The sequence below is a fragment of the Mustela lutreola genome, chromosome 7 (assembly GCF_030435805.1).
Source record: "Mustela lutreola isolate mMusLut2 chromosome 7, mMusLut2.pri, whole genome shotgun sequence".
NCBI lineage: Eukaryota > Metazoa > Chordata > Mammalia > Carnivora > Mustelidae > Mustela > Mustela lutreola.
In genome coordinates, this window is record NC_081296.1 from 9,022,747 (window position 1) to 9,045,553 (window position 22,807).

Sequence of the window (22,807 nt, forward strand, 5' to 3'; positions counted from 1 at the left end):
CAACCGTGAAACCCACGTGGGCACATCGCCATGAACTAAAGTTCACACTTCGTGTGGATTTCACCAGTTTTCCCCCCAACATCCTCTCTGTTCCATGGTACGGACTGTATCAGCAGTCGCGCCTCTCCGGGCTTCTCGGTCTGCGACAGTTCTTAGCCTTCCCTGGTTTTCCACGTATTCTGTAAATCCTGTGATCATAAAAAGGAAGGGCTGATGGTGGCGATGTTGGTGATGAAGAGCGCCGTCTAGGAATCCCTCCAGTTCCTCTCTCCGTGGGAGGCTGACAATCCGCCTTTTCCTGTCTCGGGTACGGAACAAAAGGGGACAGACCAGCGGCCCGCCCAGGTATCGAGGGGACCCGCGGAGGTTGGGGCGCCTCGATCTCCGCCCATTTGCCCACTCGGCCGCTGGCCCGGGAGCTTCGGGAAGGCCCCCGGAGTTGGGGGGGGGGGGAGTCGAGCCCGGAGCCCACGGGTCCCCTCGCCGGTTGGGCGAGCGCGCGGGCGGCACCCGAGTCAGCTGTTCCGCCACCGTCCGCGGCCGCCCCGCCCCTTCCCGGGTCTTATAAGCCTCTCCCGCCTGCGAGCGTGGGTCCGAACTGCCCGCTGCCCTCCGCGGCCAGGAGCCCCGCCCTCCCCGCAGCATGGTCTGGAACACCAACCTCCGCTGGCGGCTGCCGGTCACCTGCCTGCTCCTGCAGGTGGCCATGGTGGTCCTCTTCGGCGTGTTTGTGCGCTACGAGGCCGATGCCGACGCCCACTGGGCCGACAGTAAGGCGCAACACAACACCAGCGACCTGGAGAACGAATTCTACTACCGCTACCCGAGTAAGTCCGGACACCCCGCAGGACCCCCAGAGGCACCCCCGCCCCCGCAGGTCCCCGCGGCGCTTCCCACCAAGAGCCCTGCCTCGCTGCTCGGGAACAGAGGGCGGGAGGGCGCTGGAGCAGGAGAAACTGCTGATGCTCCCTCCCTTGGAGCCCCGTGGTCCTCCCCACTCAGCCTTCCCAACCGCGCCCCCGCCAGCCTCTGGAGAGCTCGTTTGAGAAAGGGCCACGTGCGCGCTAACCCCTTTTCCCTGCGTTAAACAAAGGGAAAACTCCCCACGGGGAGCTCCCTCCCTGGGGCCATCAGAGTCCTCCAGCTTCCCTGTCAGAGGGCCCTACTTGTCCTCCAAAGACCCGAGTCCTATCTCAGTCACCAGCCAGGGGGGGACACCGGCTCCCTTGGCGCCCATCAAGTCAAGGTCCCAAATCTTGGGCTGGTCTTGGTCCCTAGTCAAGGGCTGCAGTGGCTGTGGGGAGAGGTGTGCAGGGAGAGGAATGCGGGACCACGGCACCTGCCCTCTTCTGGCTTGGAGAGGAAGAAGGGGAATCCTGAATTCTCTGGTGTCTGTGCTACTGTGCTTAAGAGCATGGGTTTGGAATCACCAGACCTCACTTTTGTCACGATTCCGCCATTGACCAGGTGGGTGGCCTTAGGCACGGGTCAACCTCACTGAGACTCCCTTTCTACCTCTGCCTTACTGGGCTGGGGAGAGGCTGGCGTGAGATAGTGCCTGTCGAGCTCTGGCATGGGGCTGGCCATGGAGCCCTCACTTCGTAAGGGAGCACTTAGTGGAGGAGCACTGAGCACAGATGCCCTGGGACTCAGGAGTTGGAAAAACTGGTTCAAGGTCACTCAGGTCAGCCCAACCTCCAAACTCCCAGCCCAGGGCTCTTTCCATACCCGTGTGCTTTCCGACTGCCTACACCATCCACCAGCAGCCAATGACAGTCATTCCAACTTGCTGGTGCTCACGTGGTCACGGACTGTTAGTCTCGGCATGGACCCTAAAGCTCGTCAGCAACAGCCACCTCTCCCCACTGGTGTTCCCTCCATGGCTTGAAAACCCTCAGTGATGGGAACCTTTACCTCCAGAAATAACATGTCACTTGGATCCAGATAAATAACAGCATACATTCTGGATGACGGCCTGCATGAACAAAGACGAGGGTGAGGGGTCAGCCGACACACTGGGAGCCAACCGTATTAAAGGGCTGCCAAAAAGCTACCCACAGGCCACATTAATAGAAATATAGTGCCTAGAAGAAGGGAGGTGATGGAAGGGGGTTGTACCCTGTGCTGGTTGAGACCACAGCCTCTACTGGGCTCTACTCAGGGTTATGTTTTAAGAGATCTTGACAGCTGTGGCCTTAGAATTTGGACTCTAAATCTGCCCTTCACTGCCCACCTTGGCTCTCCTTGAACTGACTCCGCAAATGGAGAGGCAGGCCAGCTGAAGACCTTCCTTTGCCTGTTTCACTCCGCTCTGGCGCTTACTTATCTCTTAGCCAAAAAGCCAGCCTCCCAGCAAAGCACAGGAGGCAAGGTCTCCCATGGGCATTCATGGGTCCTGGATGGGTCCAGGCAGTGGAAAGTCTCAGAGCCCTCAAATGGAAGCTACAGAACATTCCCAACAAGAGGTGTGGCCCTCGCATCTCCCCAGCTTCTATCCCCACCCCTTCCACATCCACCTTCATTTATTCCCACACCAATCAATCACTTACCTATGGGGTGGCCATATCATTTATCAACCAATGACACTCTAGAGAGTGAGGAGGTGGGGAGTTGTGCTAGTAGTCATTTGCCAGGACACACACATAAACCACGACTCCTCCAAGAGACCAAGACCGCTCTGGAGGAACAAGTTGCATATCCTGGGTCTCTGACCCCAAAGGGCTCCCAGACTCATTGAGAGCACCCCAACACCCTGTCCTCCATGGGGTCAGGTTCTCTGGGCACTTCTCTTCCACTTCTTGGAAGGTGGTGGGACAGTGGGGGCATGGGGAAGCAGGGCAGGCATGCGGGGAGCGTGTTGAGTGGTGCAGAGTGGCCCAAGGGTAGGGTTTGTGAAAGGGATAGGAGAGAGGTTCCTAAGAGGGAATGAGGCAGCCATCAAGGCGGGCTTGAGTTTCCCCTGCTGTTTCCCCGTGGGTGCTGAGAAGCTTTTGGTCACCACGCAGGAAGTGACAGAGAGGAAAGCAATACAGGGAGAGAGACCCTTGGCCTCGGGACTCCTTGGCAAGTAGTGGCAACAAGGCAAGCTAGCAGGTGTGCTTTCTCTCCTTGGATGCCCCCACTGCCCCAGGAGGAAGGCAGGGTCTGGGTTCCCATTTTATACACAAGGAGAGCAAGGCCTGGGAGGGAGAGTGACTAGGAAACCAGAGAGCCCGCGGAGGAGCCCTGGGTTCCTCTCCCTTCGCTTTCGACCTTTCCCGTCCCCTCCCCCCTCCCCTGACCCTTTTCTGGTCCACCTGGTTGTGGTGATTGTGTTAGGGGTAGAGGGCAGGCGGCCTCCCTGTGGCGCTGGTGGGGCTCCAGTGGCGGTGGCACCGGTGCGGCTCCAGTATGGCAGTTCCCAGGGGCCAGGGATGAGGGCGTGCCCTTCTGGTACCTTCTGGGTTCTTGGCGCGAGGCTGTCCACACAACACCTGTGTGGGCCTCATTCCTTCCCCAGGGGATTAGTGGAGCCTGCTGGGCATCTCAGGTTTCCAGAAGAGTCCAGCTCCAGCTGGCTCAGGCCGGGCCTCAGGAAGGCCTTGGGACTGCTCCCCAGGCATGGGCCCCTCAGCAGGCAGCAGGCACCAAGCCAGCTGGGGACCTGCCCTGACAGTGCCCTCTGAGGTCCGTGCTCCTCACGGGCTAGGGCTCTGGGGCCTCAGTGGCTGTTGGAAGGGTCCGGGGGAAGCTGGCTTGAGGAAGAGCCCTCAGAGTCTGCGCTCCTGAAACTTCCTGCAAAGACTGCAGGAGGAGTGGACACATTTCTAGGACATGACCGAGGGCAGAGGCTGCCGTAGTTTCAACCCCAGAAAGACTGTTTCATGAAGCCACGGCAGCCAGGCTCGCTCTGCAATTCTGGGACCTGCCCCCTCAGACTCAGCTCCATTTAGTAAAGGACAAGCTTGCCCACAAGTCTCAAAGGGCAGCACAACCTGGACTGTGGAATTCAACAGATCTGCGTCCCTCACTAAATGGAGTGAGCCTCAGTATGCTCATCTGTGAAGTGGGACTGTTATTTAATGCACTGGCTCTCCAGGAAACCTTAAGAGGGCAGGAAACCTTAAGAGGGCCCATTTGGGGGCAGGAAGTGAGGGGACGGTGAATGCTGGTATCAGGTGTCCTCAGAGGGGAGTGAGTGCTCTGGCGCTGAAGGGACACGAGTGGAGGCTCAGCATCTCTTTAGAGATATGGCCAAGGAGTGTGTCCCTGAATATTAGTTTGTCCCTAAATGTGAGCATTTAAATTCCTCTGTGCTTTCCCCACTTACAAGTGCTTTTTGCAGGCTCTGTCAGGCAGAGCATTTCTTTCCATCTTGTGGTGCCCAAATGGACCTTAGAGATGTGCCCAACACTCTGGGCGCCAGTGACAGGGACAGGGACTGGCTGAGCCCTCCCTCCCCACAGCCCACCTGCTTTCCCGGGGCCTCTGCGCCATTGCCAGGAGATTGTGTGGTGACCGGGTCTGATCTGAGGTGTGGGGGAGGTGGACACAGAGCCTTGGGGAAGTGCTGGAATGGCCAGGAGGACTCCAAGGGAAAGTCTGGGCCTGGCTGGCCCGCAGAGAGTAGGAAGGAAGCAGCACCCACCGGCACCAGGCAGGGCTCCATGCTCTCTGTGCTGGGGCGGCAGAGGGGAGGAAGCTGCTGTGGTCCAGTGGCACGGGAAACTCGTATTTCAGAGCCACTGCCGGCTTCACTGGGGACACATTCTGGAGGTGGGGGAAAAGGGGCCCCTCTAGACCTAGCAAGGGGGTGGAGAACGGGAGTGAGAGCTGCTGTGTACTGGTGCCCCCTTGTGGCAGCCTTCGTGGCTGCAAGCCAGCATGCCTGTCCTGCCCCTTTGGTTTTGGGGGAAGATCTCTGGGTAGAGAGGACAGATTCTGGGAGGTGCAGGACTACTGTGTCACCCCAGGCTGGGGAAAGAGGGGGGGAAGGGAGGTGTCTCATCACCTTCCACTGATCTACAGCAAGTCGCCGACTCTGCGAAACACAAAGACAGCCTTGAAGGAGAAAAGAGAAATAGTAGCTAATATGATTGATCACTTTGCAAAAGAGCCAGGCCTCTACCCAGGGCTGGATGAAGTCATTACATGTGCACCCCAGAACTCTGGGGTGAGCACTTTCCAAACACATGGACTAAGCCCACTTTACAGAATAAGAAACTGCAGTGCTCGCTTCGGCAGCACATATACTAAAAAATCAGAATAAGAAACTGCAGATCCGAGAGATGATGCCCTTCCCGAAGGTCACACAGTTGGGACCTTCGAACCATTACTAGTAAAAGCATTTTAGGAAGCACCCAACCTTATGAAACATAAATTATTCAACTGGTAGGTTGGGGTTCTAAATTAGGACCGGTGTGGGAGAGAAACAGAAAGGGAGCAAGAGAATGAACGGGGAGACGCCCCAGGAGAGGGAAGCTGCTGTCTGCGTGCTCCAAGTGGGGCAGGAGCACCCCCGGGGGCACCCCCGGAGAGGGGCAGAGAGAGAGGTCAGGATAGCCGGGGAGTAAGGGGAGTCACAGAGGACAGAGATCTGGCAAGAGGGGGCAGGCAGAGATGGTGTGCTAAGAAAGGGAGGGTGTCAGGCAGCCCTGAAATTGAAGCTATTCCCCAGGAGGGCCCCCCCAACATACCCACCCTCTGCCCCTGCCCACATGGTTCCTCTCTGCCACCAAACGGCTGAAAGGCCCCCACCCTCTGCGACGCTGCCTCTTCCCCGGGGATTCCTCCCACCCCCTGCCAGCGCCTTCCCTGTCCAACCTGCTAGCTTCAAAGGCGGCCAGCTCTCAGCTGCTGTCTCCCCCTCACTGTGCCCACATTCTGACTCACAGCTCCCTCTGCAGGCCTGCCCCCCACACCCGGGTCTCAGATCCCCACTTCACCGCACATAGCCAGGCTCTGTCCCTCTCACCCGCCATGCCCACCCCGCCGTGGTCCCCCAAGGCCAGCACTTGACCCAGCCCCTCCCTCCTACTCCACAACCAGCTCCCAGATCCCAGGGTCTATCGGCAGCTCTGCCCTCCTACCAGCTTCCCCCCCCCGCCCCCCGCTGCTGGAACTGGAGTCTGAAAGTGTCACCTCCCTCTTTCACACCTCTCCTCCAGTCTGCCACCCATCCGTTCTTCCCAAGAATAACCATGATGCCACGTATGGTGCCTCACACGCATTAGCTCAGATCCCCCCACAACAGTTGGAAACGTGATAAACCATGAAGCGCGGTAATACACGAAATCAGCCGCACACATTGTGAAACCTCCACTGAGCTGCTGTTGGCTCATGCAGACCCGCACAGGTCTCCAGACAGCCGCTTACAGCACCCCACTGGGGTGAGACCCACGGCTCCCTGGCACCAGCTGGCATGCCTCCGCCCCCGCCCGGCACCGCGCCAGCACCTCATCCCTAAGCCGCCTCCAGGTGCCCGCTAGCCAAGGGGACTGTGGTCGTGGCCTGGGCCCCAGGGAGACTGGGGTGGGGGGCAGGCGGGGGCAGGCAAGGTCAGGACTGCTATAGCATCAGCACCGCTGCCGCCACCTCGGCCAGGCTCTCCACCCCAGGGTGCAAGAGGTGTCCGACTGGAGAGGGACCACAGCCTCCCCTGACCGGCTGCTCAGCGGACACCCTCGGTGCTGCTGAGGTGACAGCTGTCATCATTCATTCCGTCACAGACAGTGACGGAGAGTCTCCCCGGCCACTCTCCCAAGTGCGGGGCAACAGCGGCTGGAAGGAAACAGGCATGGCCTCGCCTTCTGGGAGTTTCCAGTCTGGTGAGCGGGACAAACACTCCAACTGCACACAGTGGAAAGAACTAGAAAGGAAGGAAGGGGTTGCTGGGAGAGGGCGAACCGCCATTAAACGAGAGGGTCAGGAGGGCCTCTGTGATGAGGCCATGTTTGGATGAGATCTGCGGGAAAAGAAGTTGTTGGCCTCCATTTTGCGGGAACAGCATCCTGGGCAGGGGGAGGCCACAGCCAGAGACCCTGGAGCAGGGCTGAGGACCTGTGCTGCTGGTTCATGGGGGGAGGGGGAGCCAGGAATGTAGAAAGACCCTGCAGGTCCCGCCCACCTTTTTTTTTTTTTTTTACTTGGGAAGAATTTCAAATTTGCAAAAAGTTGCTAAAACAGAAGTAGCATAAAGCGCGCTATATACTCTGTAACTCCCAATCAGCGACCTGTTCCTTCTCTTTCTCCACACACACATTTGTTTCCTCTGAAGCACCTGCGGGTCAGTTACACATGCCATGGCCCTGTTGTCACCTTCATGACCCCAGGATGTGTCCTGAGCATGGAGGGATTCTCTTCCAACACCAGGCTAATCAATTTCATCCATCTACGTTGTGTGATAGCTTAATAAACGGTTCCGATCTCATTTCCTCAACCGAATTTTCTAATTATTTTCTACTTTTGTTGACAACGACCTTCCCGGCTCTCCTTCCATTCCCCCCCCCCTCCCCCGTCACATCCAGAATCCAGTCCTGAGTTAGGTAGTGAATGTAGCTGGCATGTCTCCTTAGTCTCTTTTAACCTGGAACATTTCTGCCGCTTTGTCTTTTACGACACTGACATTTTTCAAGACTACAGCCTCAGTGCGCGTGCGTGCGCATACACGCGCGCGTGCACACACACACACACACACACTCACACACCCTCTAATGGCACATTACTCGTTTTCTGTTTGATCTTCCTTGTAAGTACACTGGGATAATGCCTGCTGGGCTAGAATGCCATACAGGTGATAAGTTGCCTTCAGATTATCACATCTGAAGGCCTGTGGTAACCCACCTGTCCCTCATGAGTAAGGTTAATTCTGATCACCCTGCTGAGAAGTCATCCTGTTTCTCCACTTCATAATTACTGGGTGGTTGTTTTTTTTTTTTTTTTTTTTCCAGTCCCTTGCAACTCACAGTCTCTAGGGAGACTCTTGAAGACAATGCAAATGTTCTCCTCCTCATCAAAATTTCCCCCTGGATTCAGCATCCACTGATAGAGTCTTTACTGTGAAAATCACGATTTTCCAACTTCAGCGCTCATTCCACATTTAACTGTCTGGCTCTCAGCATTCTGTTACCATCAAGAGCCTTCCCCCACATTCTCACTTATTTCTTACTCTGAGTTGCTATTTTGTAATGGTTTTAATTTATTACAGTACGTAATTATTTTGGTGCTCAAACCATCCCAGATTTGGCCAGTGGGAACCCTTCAATCTAGCTCCTGTGTCCTATAGACCCACACAGTGCCTTATATTTTTGTAACTGTCTTTGCTTCCCAAAGGTCCTTGCCCTCTATTTTAATTTTCTGGGACTCTAGAATCAGGTAACATTAGCACTGGGAGAACAGTTATGATCACTCTAATCCATCCTTTGGTTTTATGGAGAAAACTGGCTGTGACAGGGGAAATAGGTTGTCAAGGCTAGACCTGAAGAGTTGGCTCAAAACTCAGAATGAACCTATGCCTAAGTAATAACAAATAATAAATAATAAAGCAACAATGACACTTGTCCAGTTTGAACTCCTGTTATGGGACAGACACTGCTAGGTGGTGTACCTACACACCCGCATTTAATCTCTGCAGGCTTTATAAGCATTATAGAGGGCACAGAAAGCCAAGGATGCTACTTGACTTTCCAGAGTCATCCGCGCAGCAGATGGAGGAACTGGGGTCCAGATTCGGGTCTCCGTGATGCAAGATAGTGTACTTGCTGGGGGTGGAGGTGGGATGAGACATTCATGGGGTGAGGGGGGGGATGATCAACTCGCGTGCTTGGCCCCTCCAGAGACGCAGACCCAGTGGAGACTAACTTCTCTGTACTAAAAAAACGGAGTTGAGGGGGCAAGGCCGCAGAAAATCTGGGTTCTAGACCCTAGATTCTAGGTGTGACCCACAGCCAATTTTGTGCTCTAGCACCGCACGGCATGTCTTGGCATTAGAACGAGCGTTCTATAGTGGGAGGCTCACCTCGCCCCCCGCTCCCCCAAGCCCAGACCCCTCCAGGGGTTCTTAGGACAAGATGCAGGCAGTGGCGGTTCTACCTGCAGCAACGGTGCCTGGCCCCAGGATCCAGATGCAGAGATGGGAGGAGGGGTTCGTGAGGCTCCCTGAGGGCCAGGCGTCCGGGAAGACAGCGCTGCGCCAGGGGGCACTGGCCCAGACCACCGAGACACCCCCGCCCCGGCTGCGCTCTCCCCGCAGGCTTCCAGGACGTGCACGTGATGATCTTCGTGGGCTTCGGCTTCCTCATGACTTTCCTGCAGCGCTACGGTTACAGCTCTGTGGGCTTCAACTTCCTGCTGGCGGCCTTTGGCATCCAATGGGCGCTGCTCATGCAGGGCTGGTTCCACTCCTACCACGAAGGCTACATTCACGTGGGCGTGGAAAAGTGAGCGCGGGGCGGGCCCTGGGGCCAGAGGGCGGGCCCGGCGCGAGTGGGGGCGGGCCCGGGGCGGGGCCGGGGAAAAGGGTGGGCCCGGGGGCGGAGCCCAGAGGGCGAGGGGGCGGGTGTGCAAAGGAACACTCGTTAGCCTGCTTGGAAGACCAAGTCCACAGAAAGGGTTTAGAGGCAAATTGCCATAACACCACAACACATCCGGGGCACCAACGGGGGATCATATGCCAGGTGTCTGACCTTAAAACCTGCCAAATACTTGCAAGATACTCGTTCACTCAAGCTGGTCAGGGACTTAAGTCTTCTTAAGTGACTTAAGAGAAACTGGAAAAACAGTTGACAAAATAGAAAATGTGTTGGAATCAGTAAGTCAGCCTTTAATTGTATATAAAACCGTTGACATGCATATCACCATGCAGTTCAAAATACACAAGAAAAGTCTCACTCCCAAAACTGTAGACCCAAAGAATAAAAACCCTGTAATATATTTAGCTGGCCGACCCAGCAAGAGAGCTATGGCTAGTTGAAAAAACAGAAGCATACAACGTTTTAGAAATCTTCAGAGGGAATCATCATATACTTTGTGAGTTGGAAGTGTGTGGTGAACCAGTTATGGGGCAAGTTGGTCACTCAACAAATTGAGATTTTTGGCAAACTGGTTTTCAGGGCGTTGATTTCCAGCAACTGAGCTGGAGCCAGTCCTGGTGCCCAGGGCTGGATCACCATGTTGTCCCCAGACTCGCCTCCTGGCTTCCGTCCTGTCCCCGCTAAGGAGTCCTCCAGGTCCCACCTGTCTCTGCAGGGCGATGCCCTCAGGCTCTGCCCCAGCCTCCATGGGCCCTCCTGAGATGGGACATGCACGCCTCTGTCTCCAGGGAGCTGATGGGCCAAGATGTGGGCTTTTCTGCTCTCCCTCTCTCTTCTTCCCAATGGTCACGTCTGTCCGATGGATCAGTTATGGGAATGTGAGCAAATAACACAGCCTCTCTAAGCCCCCCTGTTCCATCTCTATGATGTGGCTAGTAATAGTACCTGTCCCCTCAGGTTTGGGTGTGGTACAGGCGGGCCTATGCAGTACCTAGTGGGTGTTTCCCTGCCTGGCACTGAGTAACTGCCATGATTCCTTCAGTCAGGCCCTGTGTGAGGCCCTGGGGACACAGCAGTAAACAAGGCTCACAGGGAAGCCGAGGTTCCAATGAACATCCTCATCTTGGGAAGGACCCTGACAGCTGGGCCCATTCCACACCCTGGCCCTACAATTAGCTGGCTTCTTACTTCTCACCTCCGGATTCTCTCATACACCTGAGCATGGCGCAGGGGCACTTCTTCTAGATGTGAATGTCTTGAGGAAGGAGCCTCTATTGTCCCTGCACCCAACCCCACCCCATTAACAACTCTCATGAGTCTGCCTTGGAATCCTTGACAGCTTTGCCGCTGGTTGAGCACAGAAAGGCCTGGGTTAGGCAGACATGTGGATGGAACCAGGGTCTCCTTTGGCCCGACGACATCTGCCTGGCTGTCTGCCTCCATCGGCCTTCTGCTGGCTGGCTGGGCCTTCAGGGTCCAGACTTAAGAAGGACTGGGCTGCTCCTCTGCCTCTGTTCTCTCTGTTGGCTTTCCTGCCCCCTTCTACCCAGCCCCCAGTTCCCTACCTACCTCCTGCAAGAAGGCCTCTCTTTCTTCCGGGGACACAGATCCTCTCTCCCAGGAAAGGTAAAGAGAAGGTCATGAGAGCTCCAACCCAAGCGGGGCCCTGGTAGACAGAGCATGTGCAAAGTGAGATATAAGGGTCTGGAGGTGGAGACCACATCTGCATGGAGGAATCAAGGAAGGCTTCCTGAAAGAGGAGGCAGTCAGAGGTTGTTCTGGAAGGGCAGGTAGAGGATGGAGGGCAAGACAAGCCCTCACATAAGGGGCATGTCCTAGAACAGCAGCCAGAGGACCTGGGTGCCTTGAACACAAGCTCCCTGAGGGGGCACTGGGATGGGGGCCACAGAGGAAGGGTGTGGCATCTGGTACGTGCCATTGCTGTGATGGCCCTTTCATGAGCTATTTCTTTTCATTCCCAGATTAGCTTTAAGATACTCTGTGCTAGGAGGGGTGGTGGTAATGGGTGAACCCAATGATGGGTTTTAAGGAGGGCACGGATTGCATGGAGCACTGGGTATTATATGTAAGCAAGGAAGCATGGAACATTATATCAAAAAACTATATCAAAAACTAATGATGTACTGTATGGTGACTAACAGAATAGTAAAAAAAAAAAAAAAAAGAAAGAAAGAAAGAAAGAAAAGATACTGTGTGTTCGTGACCACACCATGAAACTGAGGCTCAGAAAGGTTAAGCCACAAAGCCAAATGCACAGATGGCCAACGTCCAGATTCAAACCCAGGACTCAGAGTGCCACTTTTTGCTGTTGCCTCAGACCCTCCCCTGACCTGTCTCCCCACAGCCTCATCAATGCGGACTTCTGCGTGGGCTCTGTCTGTGTGGCCTTTGGGGCAATTCTGGGCAAAGTCAGCCCTGTCCAGCTACTCATCATGACTCTCTTCCAAGTGACCCTCTTTTCAGTGAATGAGTACATCCTCCTCAGTCTTCTAGAGGTGAGCAGGGCTCAAGGATGGCGGTTCAGGGGGACACATGGGGTGACAGCAGGGGAGGAGAGAAAAGGAGGGCCAGGGAGGCATGCTGGCTGGATTCAATTCACCCTTGGCCTGTCACTTAACCTTCTGAACCTCAGTCTCCTTATCACTAAAAGAAGAGTAATGACATTTACTTGGGCAGGGATGGTGGTCCACCTGGCCAATCAGATCAGCACATTGGCAGAGCAGGGGTTCCTCATATGGTGGTTTTCTCCCTCCTTTCTCTTTCCAACATATCAGATGGAAAGAGTGGGTGTTCCTGCACATACACCCCTCATTCCCAGTTTGCTCTGCCAAGAAAAGGACCCAGTAGATTGGGGGTACACGTCTGTAAAGAAGGGTCGTAGGGGAAAAGCCATGGTGGACATGGACAGCTGCATAGGTTGTGGCCTGCACAACTCGAGAGATGACATTCATGTGGACTATGGCAGGAATGACGCCCCTTGAAGTCAGCCGATTCAATGGCCCAAGTAAGGGGTACCTTAGACCTCTGACTCTAGCTCAGAAACCTCTTTGGTACCTTTGCAGGGGTGAAGGTCATTCAGGACCTCATCCATTTCTTAGCCCCAAACTCCTCTACATTTGTACTCTGCCTGGCACATTTCTGCCCCCCACAAGGGGGAGAGATTTTTTTGTTTTTGTTTTGTTTTCTCTTTTAGATCCCACTATATTCTGTCATTCATTTTGTCATTTTCTTCAGCCACCAGGCTGGTCCAAGCCATCATATCTCTTTCTTCTAACTCATTTCCCTATCTTCATCCTTGCTCTACTCACTGCCTCAGGCCAATCTCCACCAGCAACCATGGAGACTTGTTAATAATCTGTGTGAGACCATTCCCCTGATCAAAACCCTCCAGTGGTTTTTAAAATTTCACTTTGAGTAAAATCCAAATTTGTTGTAAAGCTCCACATGTTCTGCCCCCAGCCTTTCCCTCCACGCTTATAATCTACTCTCTCCTCATCTCTCCATGCTTTGGACACACTCTGCTGTCTGCTCTTCAACGATCATGCTTGGTCCCACCTCAGGGCCTTTGCACTTGCTATTCCCTTTGCCTGGAATGCTCATCCCTCAGTCATTTTCATTACTGAGGTCTCAGCTGGAATATTACCTCTTCAGAGAGGCCCTCCCAGATTCCCCCCTGCCCCACAGTGTTGGCCTCTACCTTACTTTACCACCCCCCACCCCAAGTCACTATCTCTCACATTGACTTGGTTCATTTTCTTCGTAAACTTCCTCCTTTTCTGATAAACCTGATGTGTCTGGGCCGCAGGATCTCCAGTACCTAGTTCAATGCCTAATAAGGGCTCAACAAATATTTGTCAAGTAAATGCATTTGGGAGTCTGACTACGCATCGGGCACCTCATACATAGGTGGGAAGACCTCTTTAGACCCTAAGGAGCTCACAATCTAGAAAGGAAGCTAGGAAGTCAGTAGACAGTAACCACATAGTATAATGAGGAGTGGGGTCAGGGCCTTGGTGGCCTAAAAGGGGAGGCGGGTGTCTGAACCAGCAGGACAGGTCAGAGAGGCTTCCTGGAGGAAGAGATGTCAAAGCTAGAAGTCAAGTGGGAAACAACCAGGCGAAGGAGTGAGGCAGAGGGAACAGTGAGTGGCTAGGCCTGGAGGGAGGCCCACGGTGAGAGGTTTCCAGTGGGCTGACCTGCTGGAAGAGGGTGTGCCAAGAATGACTCTTGGGCACAAGTTAAGAGGGCCTCAAAAATCCTCCCGACCTGCTATGGAAATTCTTTGAAATTTCATGACATGAAATTTGCATGACAACCTTTGTGTCTGTCTCTGTGCCAAGTCCCTGCTGACATGCAAGGAGCACTTGCCCTTGGCTGGTCCCTGCTCTAAATGCCTCACATGGCTTACCTCATTAATCCTCCCCTCTGAGATAGGTGCAATTATTATCCCCACTTTACAGAAGAGAAAGTTGAGGCTCAGAGGTTAAGGGACTCAGCCCAGGTCCCACAGCTAATAGAGGCACCCGTCAGGCTGGGAACCAGGAAACGGAGCTCTGCCGACAACTAACTAGCTCTGTGACCTTGGACAACACACTTAACCTCTCTGCCGGGATTTCCCCACCTACAGTGAAGGAGCAAGTGTGTGATTCTGATTGGAATTTCCCCTGAGATTGGTTCTGAGTGGGGAGGAAGAGGAGGATAAAGAGAGAGGAGGTGGGGGCACAGGGAGGAAGGCTAAGTCAACCAAGCCCCTGTGGGGTACCAGGCGCTCGCCAGGTGCCAGACACGAGTTGTCTAGTTTCGCCGTTGGGACAGCCCTACTAAATAAGGCACCCTGGTCTCCCCGACTTTGTGAAGGAGGAATCTGAGGCACAGAGTGGGGTAGGGCAGAAGGAGACAGAAGAGGAAGAAACCGATCTGCGTGCTCTGACTATAGGGGACAGAGGAGAGGAGGGTGGGGTGGGGCTGGGCTGGGGGCGGGCGGTCAGCAGGAAGGTTGTCAGGCAGCAAGGGTGGCAGGATGCCTGGGAGATGAGGAGTGACCTTCTAGATGGACTGGGGCTGGACCAGGAGTGGCTGTGGAGGAAGCAATGCGGAGAGGGGAGGCCCAAAGGGAACAGCAGGGCTCCCAGGAATTAAGACACAGGAGAAGCTAGTGGGTGACAAACTAGATAGGGGCGGGGCCTGGGTTCTAGCTCTGCTTCATCTCTTCCCACTGCTTGACTGAGCAAGGTCCTCTCCAAGCCTGGGGTTCCCCATCTGGGCACAATCCCATCTGCTGGGGGACGATGCCCTGGCACTTTGCTGACAGGCTCACAGCTTGGGCTCAGGGATCCCCACTTTCTCCCCTTCCCAACTGATTGGTCTGTGGGAGCCCTGAGCTCCATCCTGAAGCTTGTGGAGTCAGACAGATGGAACTCTGTGTGTGTGTGTGTGTGTGTGTGTGTGTGTGTGTGTTTCACGGGGGTGGGCAAGGAAAGTGCTAATAGTTGGGAGAGAGAGAAGGTATCAGAGTCTGACAGATCCCTACCCCCCAGGTAAAGGACGCAGGGGGCTCTATGACCATCCACACATTTGGTGCCTACTTTGGGCTCACAGTGACCTGGATCCTCTACCGGCCCGGCCTACATCAGAGCAAGGACAGGCAGAAAGCTGTGTACCACTCGGATCTCTTTGCCATGATCGGTGAGAGCTGCTATAATGAATGAGGGCCTCTGGGATGGGGGAAGATGGCCCTGCTGGCTACGGGCCATCATGATGCCTTAGGGCTGCCATGATGGGTGAGGACCTCTATGAGGAGTGAGAACCCCCATTAACAGGTGAGGGTCTCCAGGAGGAGTTCAGAACACCATAATCACACCTGATACCCACATGGTCTGGTGGGTGGCAGGTAGTTCCCTTGGGGGAAAGGCAGAGGAGGGGTTGCCTGTAGACACCTCCAGGATCCCAGATTTTTTCCCTTTTTCCTATGGGGCTGGAAGAAGTTGGTCACTCATCCTGTACTCCCTAGGATGCCCCAAGGCAGATGAAGCGGCACCCAGAAACTGGTCAGTCCATCCCCTGGGCTAGGGCAAGGTGTGAATTCCTACTTCCTGTGTCCATTCATTCCAGAGAATACATACCAGCCACCCACTCTGGTCTCCTAAAATCCAGCCCTGCCTTCAGGGAGCTCCTCCCAATATGATGGAAGAGATGGCAATGTTACCAGATGATCTAACTACAGTAGGGAAAAAGATTCTCTCTCATGATGCCATGGGAGCAAGGGGGGAGGCATTCAGCCCACTTATGGGGCTGGGGTAGACTTCCTGGAGCAGAGGAGGGCTAATTGGAAGTTAGGCAGGAAGGATGTTCTGGGAAGAGCCCCCAGCATGAGTAAAGCTGCAGGGGTGGGAAACTACTACTGGGGCACACGAGTCTTATGACTTCTCTGGAACTAAAGGACAGGAAGTGTGCCTAAGCTCTGTTGGGCCCATCTAACACCTCTTCCACCCGGGCCCACCGGACCTGTCTGGTCTGGCCAGGCACCCTCTTCCTATGGATGTACTGGCCCAGCTTCAACTCAGCTGTGTCCAACCACGGAGACGCCCAGCACCGAGCTGCCATCAACACCTACTGCTCGTTGGCAGCCTGCGTGCTCACCTCGGTAGCACTGTCCAGCGCCTTGCACAAGAAGGGCAAACTGGACATGGTGAGTGGTGGAGGGCAGGTGAGGGAGACTGGGGAGCCCTCCGGGGTGGGGGTGGTGTGACAATGACTGCCTGTGCCCTGTGACTATGACTGTCCGGCCGACGACTCTGTGATGCAGGCAGCATCAGGGTGATCTCCCCCATCCTGCAGATGAAAAAACTGAGTCTCGGGGAGACTGGGTTTTGGATTCCCTAGCTGGTTTTCCGCAGAGCCCAGAACCAGATTCCCGGATTCTGTCACCCTGGCTGCTCTGGGTGGGCGTCTCCTCCCCTTCATTCTCCTCCCAGTCTGGGGTGCTGAGGGCCCCATCAGACCAGCCTAGTCCGGTTGCCAGGGGCATTTCTCTTCTGTCGGGCTTCCGATCCTCCAAACGCTGGTCCTCAGCCTTCCTAAAGCTGTCTCCACCTGCTCCGCCCCATACCCTCAGAAAGGGGACCCCTTCGATGTCTGTCCACTCCCCGGGGGAGGTTGGTGGGGGCACATGGTTTCGCAGTGTCCTTCCTCTCCCACCACTGGGACAGACCGTTCTGTCGTTAGTGGAGAGGGGCCAAACCCCATAGATGTTGGTCGATTTTTCTATAAAAAGAAGACCGCCTCTCTATTTCCCAGTCTGACACTAGCTTCTTGATGTGGGCATATGTGGGACACTCACCACACAGAGCGGTAGGGACGTTCGCATCAGGGGGAAGAGAATCAGACAAACCGTGCGTGCGCCCAACACCCCCGCGCAGACAAGGACATGGAACAGGGTCAAAGTCGGGGGCCCCCGGCTCCGCCCTGATCCGGACCAAGACACCTTTCTGCCCCTTGCTAGTACGGTCTCCCTGCACCTCCATTTCCTCCTCTGCAAACATCCAAAGATTACTGTCCTTACCTCCTGGGCTGGTTGTGGAGACGGACTGACATCCTCCCCACAGCGCGCAGCAAGGTACCGGGAACTGTCGGGCCCCCAGAGAGGGTCAGCGGGCGCTGGGGCAGGCCCTCAGACGCCGGCACGGGCGTGTGCGCATGCGTGGGGCCCCACGGCCGCCTGACGTCAGCAGACGTGGGTGTAGAGCCCATCAGACATGCACACCTGCGCACATGAAGCCAGAGGGAAGGTGTAGACGTGCCAAGAGGGTTCACCCACCCCGACACGATTACACAGATTTGTGTCCATGGATGATGGCCAGCCTGCTGGTGGGGGTGCCCAGTGTGCAGAGAGCACAGGAGCCGGCCCTCTGCGGTCTGCCGGCTTGCAAGATGCCCTCGGAGTCATTCCTGCCTCCCAGCGCCAGCACCCCCAGACACGGCGTGGTGGTGCAGGCGGGCTCTGGGGACAGGACTGAGCTCCGACCCGCCCTGCCCGCCCTACCCAGGTGCACATCCAGAATGCCACGCTCGCAGGAGGGGTGGCCGTGGGGACGGCTGCTGAAATGATGCTCATGCCCTATGGCTCCCTCATCGTTGGCTTCATCTGCGGCATCGTGTCCACCCTGGGTTTTGTGTACCTGACGGTGAGGACCCCAGGCCAGGGGCTGAGGGCTGGAGGATCCTGGGTTTGCGTGTACTGGGGCCTCCCCAAACCCCTGCCACTGCTCAGGGCGTGAGTAGCACCCGTCTCCCCTGTCCAGCCATTCCTGGAGGCCCGGCTGCGGATCCAGGACACGTGCGGCATTCACAACCTGCACGGCATTCCCGGCATCATCGGTGCCATCGTGGGTGCCGTGACCGCGTCTTGCGCCACCACCGATGTGTATGGAATAAACGGGTAAGTATGGAGGAGGGACAGGGGAGCCTGAGCTCCCTGCTTCCTTCTCCATTCCTCCTTCCTGCTGTTCCTCCGGGGTCCAACATATGGTCGCTACCCCTAGCCTTCCCCAAACTGAACCACTGTCCATGGGCCTCTCTCCCTAACCTCTGTCCCTCCTCATGAGTCTTAGAAACCATCTGATCTGTCCAGTGCACACGGGAAGGCTCAGAGCCTTGGTGCCCGCTCACATTTGTGGGCCACAGCAACGGGTTTCTTGGTCTCACTGTGCCGCCCTGATCTGCCCCCAATCTCCACCCCAGGCTTGCCCTTGCCTTTGGCTTTGATGGTTTCAAGACTAACTGGAACGCAAGCATGCAGGGCAAGTTTCAGGCTGCTGGGCTCTTTGTGTCCCTGGCCATGGCCCTGGTGGGCGGCGGCATCGTGGGTGAGTGGAAGTGGCTGGGCTAAAGAAGGCGGGGCTGCTGTGGGTGGGGGACCCAAGAGCATGTACCAGAGGTCAGCCCAGAGCCCACAGGAATCCTGTGCACTTGTGGCTTTGGGACTGAGTTGGGGGGGGGGGGGAGGGGGTGCTTCTCAGCTAAGGGGAAGGCCTGGGTAGGCTAAAGTAGTGGTTCCTGACCTTGTGTGACCCCAAACTTTCCTTAGGAATTATCCTGAAACTGCCAGTCTGGGGACAACCCGCTGATGAGAACTGCTTTGAGGATTCGGTCTACTGGGAGGTGAGTTCCAGGGACTGGTTCCCCTGCACAAAGGGAGTTATATCCCTTCTCCACAGACCCGGCCCGCATCAGCCAAGCTGGGGCCCGAGGGACCGGAAGCTGAGGGTTGGGGCCAGAGCCTGCATCACCCTGCTCCATCCAGAGGCTGTGTGTCTCCTGGGGGCCAAAGGCTTTATTCTAGAGCAGTCATTCCTAAAGTGTAGCAGCTTCCCAGATGCCAGCCCAGAACTGTCACTGAGTAGGGCATCCTCATGGGAACAAGTTCCCAGCTGATTCTGGCCCAGAAAACTGAGTGACATTCCATTGTTTTCAGCATCCAGAGAAGTATCGGTACAGAAACTCAACTTGAGAAACATTGTTCTAGAAGCTGAAAGTAGTAAGATGTCACAGAACTCCGTTTCTTTAAAAACTTGCCACAATTTGGGTTTTCTGTGACTTGAGGCAGGGCTCCCTCCCAACGGATCCTTGTTGCAGGTGTTTACTGGCATTCGATGTTGGGGAGATGACAGCCACCTGCATCTCCCCTCATGACACGGGGCAGGACATAACCTGTGTCTGTGGCCCCTGTGACTCGGGTCTGTCCATCACCGCCTTTCATTTGGCTCCGTAATTTTAAAACAACACCAGAAAGTTTTCTGGGTCATTTTCACCGATATCCACTATAAGCCAATTTCATGTACATAACTAATAACATTTTTTAATTCATTCTCTTTAAAATGTCTATTATAAAATGAATAGAAGCCCATTAAGAGAAATCGGGAAATAGAGAAATATAGAAAGAAATCCCATCACCCTAATTCAAGCACTGCTAATATTTTGGGCCTATGTTCCTCCAGTTTTTTTTTTTTTTTTAATCAGCCGAGACTTTTCTTAGCAGAGATTTATGGATTTATGCCCGATTTGGGATCCTGCTCACTTTCTCTCTCTTCGTCTCTATTGTAAAAAGTATTCTGTGTCATTACATTCTTAATAAACTTTCTTCTTTTAGCAGCATTATTTTCATTCCATATTTAAAGTCAGAACTTAAACTATTTTAGACACGACCATGAGAAATCACATGGATTTGCCACTAATGAAATAAACTAAAAAATCTTATCAATTCCCATACAGAGGAGTTCATTCTTGGTTCTGTTTGGATCTTTATCATTCTTAGTTCACACATTCTAGCTGCTGCATACCCTTCAGCAGTGCTCCGTTTTGAGGTCTAATTCTATCTCTGTGGAAGTAAGGCACCATCAGTCTATCCGCTTGGCCCCTGGCCTCTGGCTGCTTTACCTGGGAGATGAGGTGGCCTTCCAGAGGATGTGGTGAGACAGATGTTCCCCAGGACCTCTGCTGAGGCCATCTTTAAGATTAAATCGAAACCTTGAAGCCAGCGCAAGGCTGTTCCACCCCACCCCCACTCCAGCTACCCATCCGTTTCCGGTCTGCCCTACATCTCACCTCACCTCACTTTTGGACCTGCCTGGTGTTCAGGGAGCTTGTCTCTTCCTGGCACATTACCACTCATCTTTCAAAAGCGGGTTCATTCTGCACAACCAGAATTCCACCCCCCAGGTGGGTTATCAGCCTCTCGTGTGCGTTTGCAGCTCCTGTTGTCACTGTGCCCATCACCTGAACGCCTTCCCATTGCTCTAAGTGAGGCAAGGACCCCGTGTCGTCCTTGCAGAGCCCCAGCACCCTGGACAGTGGCTAACCTGACGTAGAGGGCAGGATACCTGTGTGTAGGACCGCCCTGCTTCTCTGCATGCGCTCTGCACCGTGATCACAAGGTGGCGCCCGCCACACACCATCCACCCCTCCAGACTTGGCCAGGTTGTTCTAGTCCTACCAGGGACAACCGCCTGGCCTGGGACAAGGCCCCTGGAGCCACCCTCCTCTCTCCGCAGATTCCTGAGGAGCCAAAGAGCACGGTCTTGCATCCTGAGGACTCTACCCTCAAGCCCTCAGAACCTTAAACTCCCAGGCCAGGTGAGAAGCAGGTGAGCATGGGCAGGTCCTCCCCGTGCCCACCGCCCCGCCCCCCGCGCTGGAAATTGGATGCCACCAGTAAAGGGGCAAAAAGAAAGCATCAAGAAATCCACCCCTCCTGCCTGGATTGGAGTGGGCACATGGGGTTGGTGGCCTCAGAATAAGACTCCTAGCAAGCCAGACAGGCACAAGAATATGTGGAAGGCACTAAAAAAAAAGATCTAGGTGATCTGGCTACACACTTAGTTTTGCTGCTTACCGGTTGTGACTTTGAGGCCCTCCTCACCCACAGACAGAGCCTGAATTTCCTCATCTCTAAAAGTGGAAATGACAGGTCTGGCTCTGTTCAGTCGATCAGCTCAAGCTAGTTCTTGCTTTCTTCTCGCTCCTCCTTTCTTCTTCCCATCAGCTCACCTTTCCTTGCTCCTCTGTGGAATGCACCAAGCCCTGCCTTTTGCATCTCACCCTCCAGAGAGCGCCACTTGACAGGTGCAACTACTTCCCTCTTTCTAATAGATGAGAAAATGAAGGCTCAGAGAAGCGCAGGCTCTTCGAGGCCCCACAGAGCAAGTGGGGGGCATGGGATCCCTGCAGGTCATTTCCTTTGTACTCAGTAGTACTATTTGATCCCCTTCGAGGCCAGAGCTTGGAAGGAGCTGTGTCTGGGGCAAAAGGCTGAGTGATGGGGCAGGAGAGGATATTGGACCTTAAGGATAAAGAGTAAGGCTATGACCCCTTGCCTCTAATGCCCACCCTGTCCGGGACAAGGTAAAGGGGCCCGAGGGGCTACAGCAGGACCCACAGTGTCCTGCTGCTCCTGGCTTTCTCCCTACAGGCTCTGCAGACTGTCCCGGCGCTCCCAAAGGAGCCGTGCTGACCAAGCTGGGAACACAAGAGCAAGGCGAGCAGCACCCCACTGCTGGCCTGGCCCAGGGTGCCTCCCTTCCCTTCCCCTTCATCCCAGGGGGCCTGCCTGAGAATGGACTAGGAAGAGCTATAGACAAAGTGGGCATCCAAGCCAGGTTCTGGCTGAGGAGACCTGCCTCCAGCGGTCTTGGTGGCCACCTCCTGGGAAAAGCAGGCAGGAGTGGGGCTGGGAGCTGGCCGTGGACCCAAGCCCTCCTAGGAGACAACTCAGCTGCCAGCCATCAACCGCTGGGCTCCTCCACTCTCTGCCTGCCCCTCGGCCAGCACCTCCCTTGCTCCCTGCGTCCCCCAGACCACTCTGTGCCATGCAGATGGTGGCCTCTGTGAATAAACGCTTGGTATTCTTTGTAGAATGGGTGTGAGTACTTCAACAGGGCCAATCTGAGGGAGAAAAGGACCCAAGAGACCCGGCCTCCTGCCCCAGTCCTGCCCTCCCACACCACCCCGCCATCCACAGTGCAAGGGGAATCATCCCAGGCTGAAGAGGAGGAATTTGGAGTGCTGGAGCCTGCCCGGCCTGGGAATCCCTTCCAGGCTCACTTCTGGGCCGGGGCCTCTCTCCAAGGTTGACTTCACGTCAACCATTCCAGAAACACACCCATGTTTACTGTGCCCTTCATGTGACCATGCTCTGGTTCAAGGGTACTCAGGCAGGGTGGGAGAATGGGGGGGGGCTCCTTCCATCCAATCCCCTGACCCCAACCTTTCCGTCCATCCTCCCTGCCAAGCCAGCCTTCCCTCCCTCCACAGTGGGAGAAGGCTTCAGCTGTTTCGCTCTCCCCACTTCCTGCAGCCAGCCACCACCCTGGGCAGACTAACACTTCCTACCCTCAGGGAGCTCTCAGTCTAGCTGAGGACCAACCTGATGCCAGGGATCCATCCTCAATCCTGACAGCCATCCAGTTCCCCAGGGGGGCTTCCCAGAGTGGGTCACCGGAGCAGGGTTTTGGAGGCTGAATAGGAGTTTACCAGAACAGAGGCACAGGGACAGCAGGGGCAGAGACCCAGAGATGGGAATCAACATGGCGAGGTTTGCTATGGCTAAAAGAGACGTGAGGCAAAAGTGTGCCAGCTGGCCAATAAGGTGCAGAATCCAGACCCTTTGTGGAGCAGACTCCAGGGAAGAAGGGGTGAGGGGAGCGGGAGGAGAAGGTCTCTCCTGCCTCCAAATCCGCCCTCCCCGCCCCCTCACAATTCACACATGCATACATACACAGGCC

General features: G+C 55.2%; 1 protein-coding gene across 2 annotated transcripts; it reads left to right on the top strand.

Moving 5' to 3' along the window:
• The first annotated feature begins 533 nt into the window (after nucleotides 1-533).
• RHCG (Rh family C glycoprotein) lies at nucleotides 534-21,940 on the top strand. Of its 2 annotated transcripts, none has more exons than XM_059180019.1 (11): nucleotides 534-827; nucleotides 9,230-9,416; nucleotides 11,875-12,025; nucleotides 15,068-15,215; nucleotides 16,052-16,218; nucleotides 17,576-17,713; nucleotides 17,831-17,967; nucleotides 18,270-18,394; nucleotides 18,616-18,689; nucleotides 20,579-20,660; nucleotides 21,496-21,940. In XM_059180019.1, exons 1-10 carry the CDS (start codon nucleotides 644-646, stop codon nucleotides 20,645-20,647), a joined length of 1,380 nt encoding a protein of 459 aa, XP_059036002.1. In that variant the 5' UTR covers nucleotides 534-643; the 3' UTR covers nucleotides 20,648-20,660; nucleotides 21,496-21,940. The 2 variants fall into 2 exon arrangements, with proteins under 2 accessions (XP_059036002.1, XP_059036001.1); XM_059180018.1 differs by having other exon boundaries at nucleotides 536-827; nucleotides 20,579-20,671.
• Nucleotides 21,941-22,807: the final 867 nt, after the last annotated feature.

Excerpts from the sequence above, each read along its gene's own strand:
- RHCG (XM_059180019.1), top strand. The coding sequence starts at position 644 with ATGGTCTGGAACACCAACCTCCGCTGGCGGCTGCCGGTCACCTGCCTG. Across the intron at positions 9,417-11,874 it reads ATTCACGTGGGCGTGGAAAA|CCTCATCAATGCGGACTTCT; the intron begins GTGAGCGCGGGG and ends GTCTCCCCACAG. Across the intron at positions 12,026-15,067 it reads TCCTCCTCAGTCTTCTAGAG|GTAAAGGACGCAGGGGGCTC; the intron begins GTGAGCAGGGCT and ends CCTACCCCCCAG.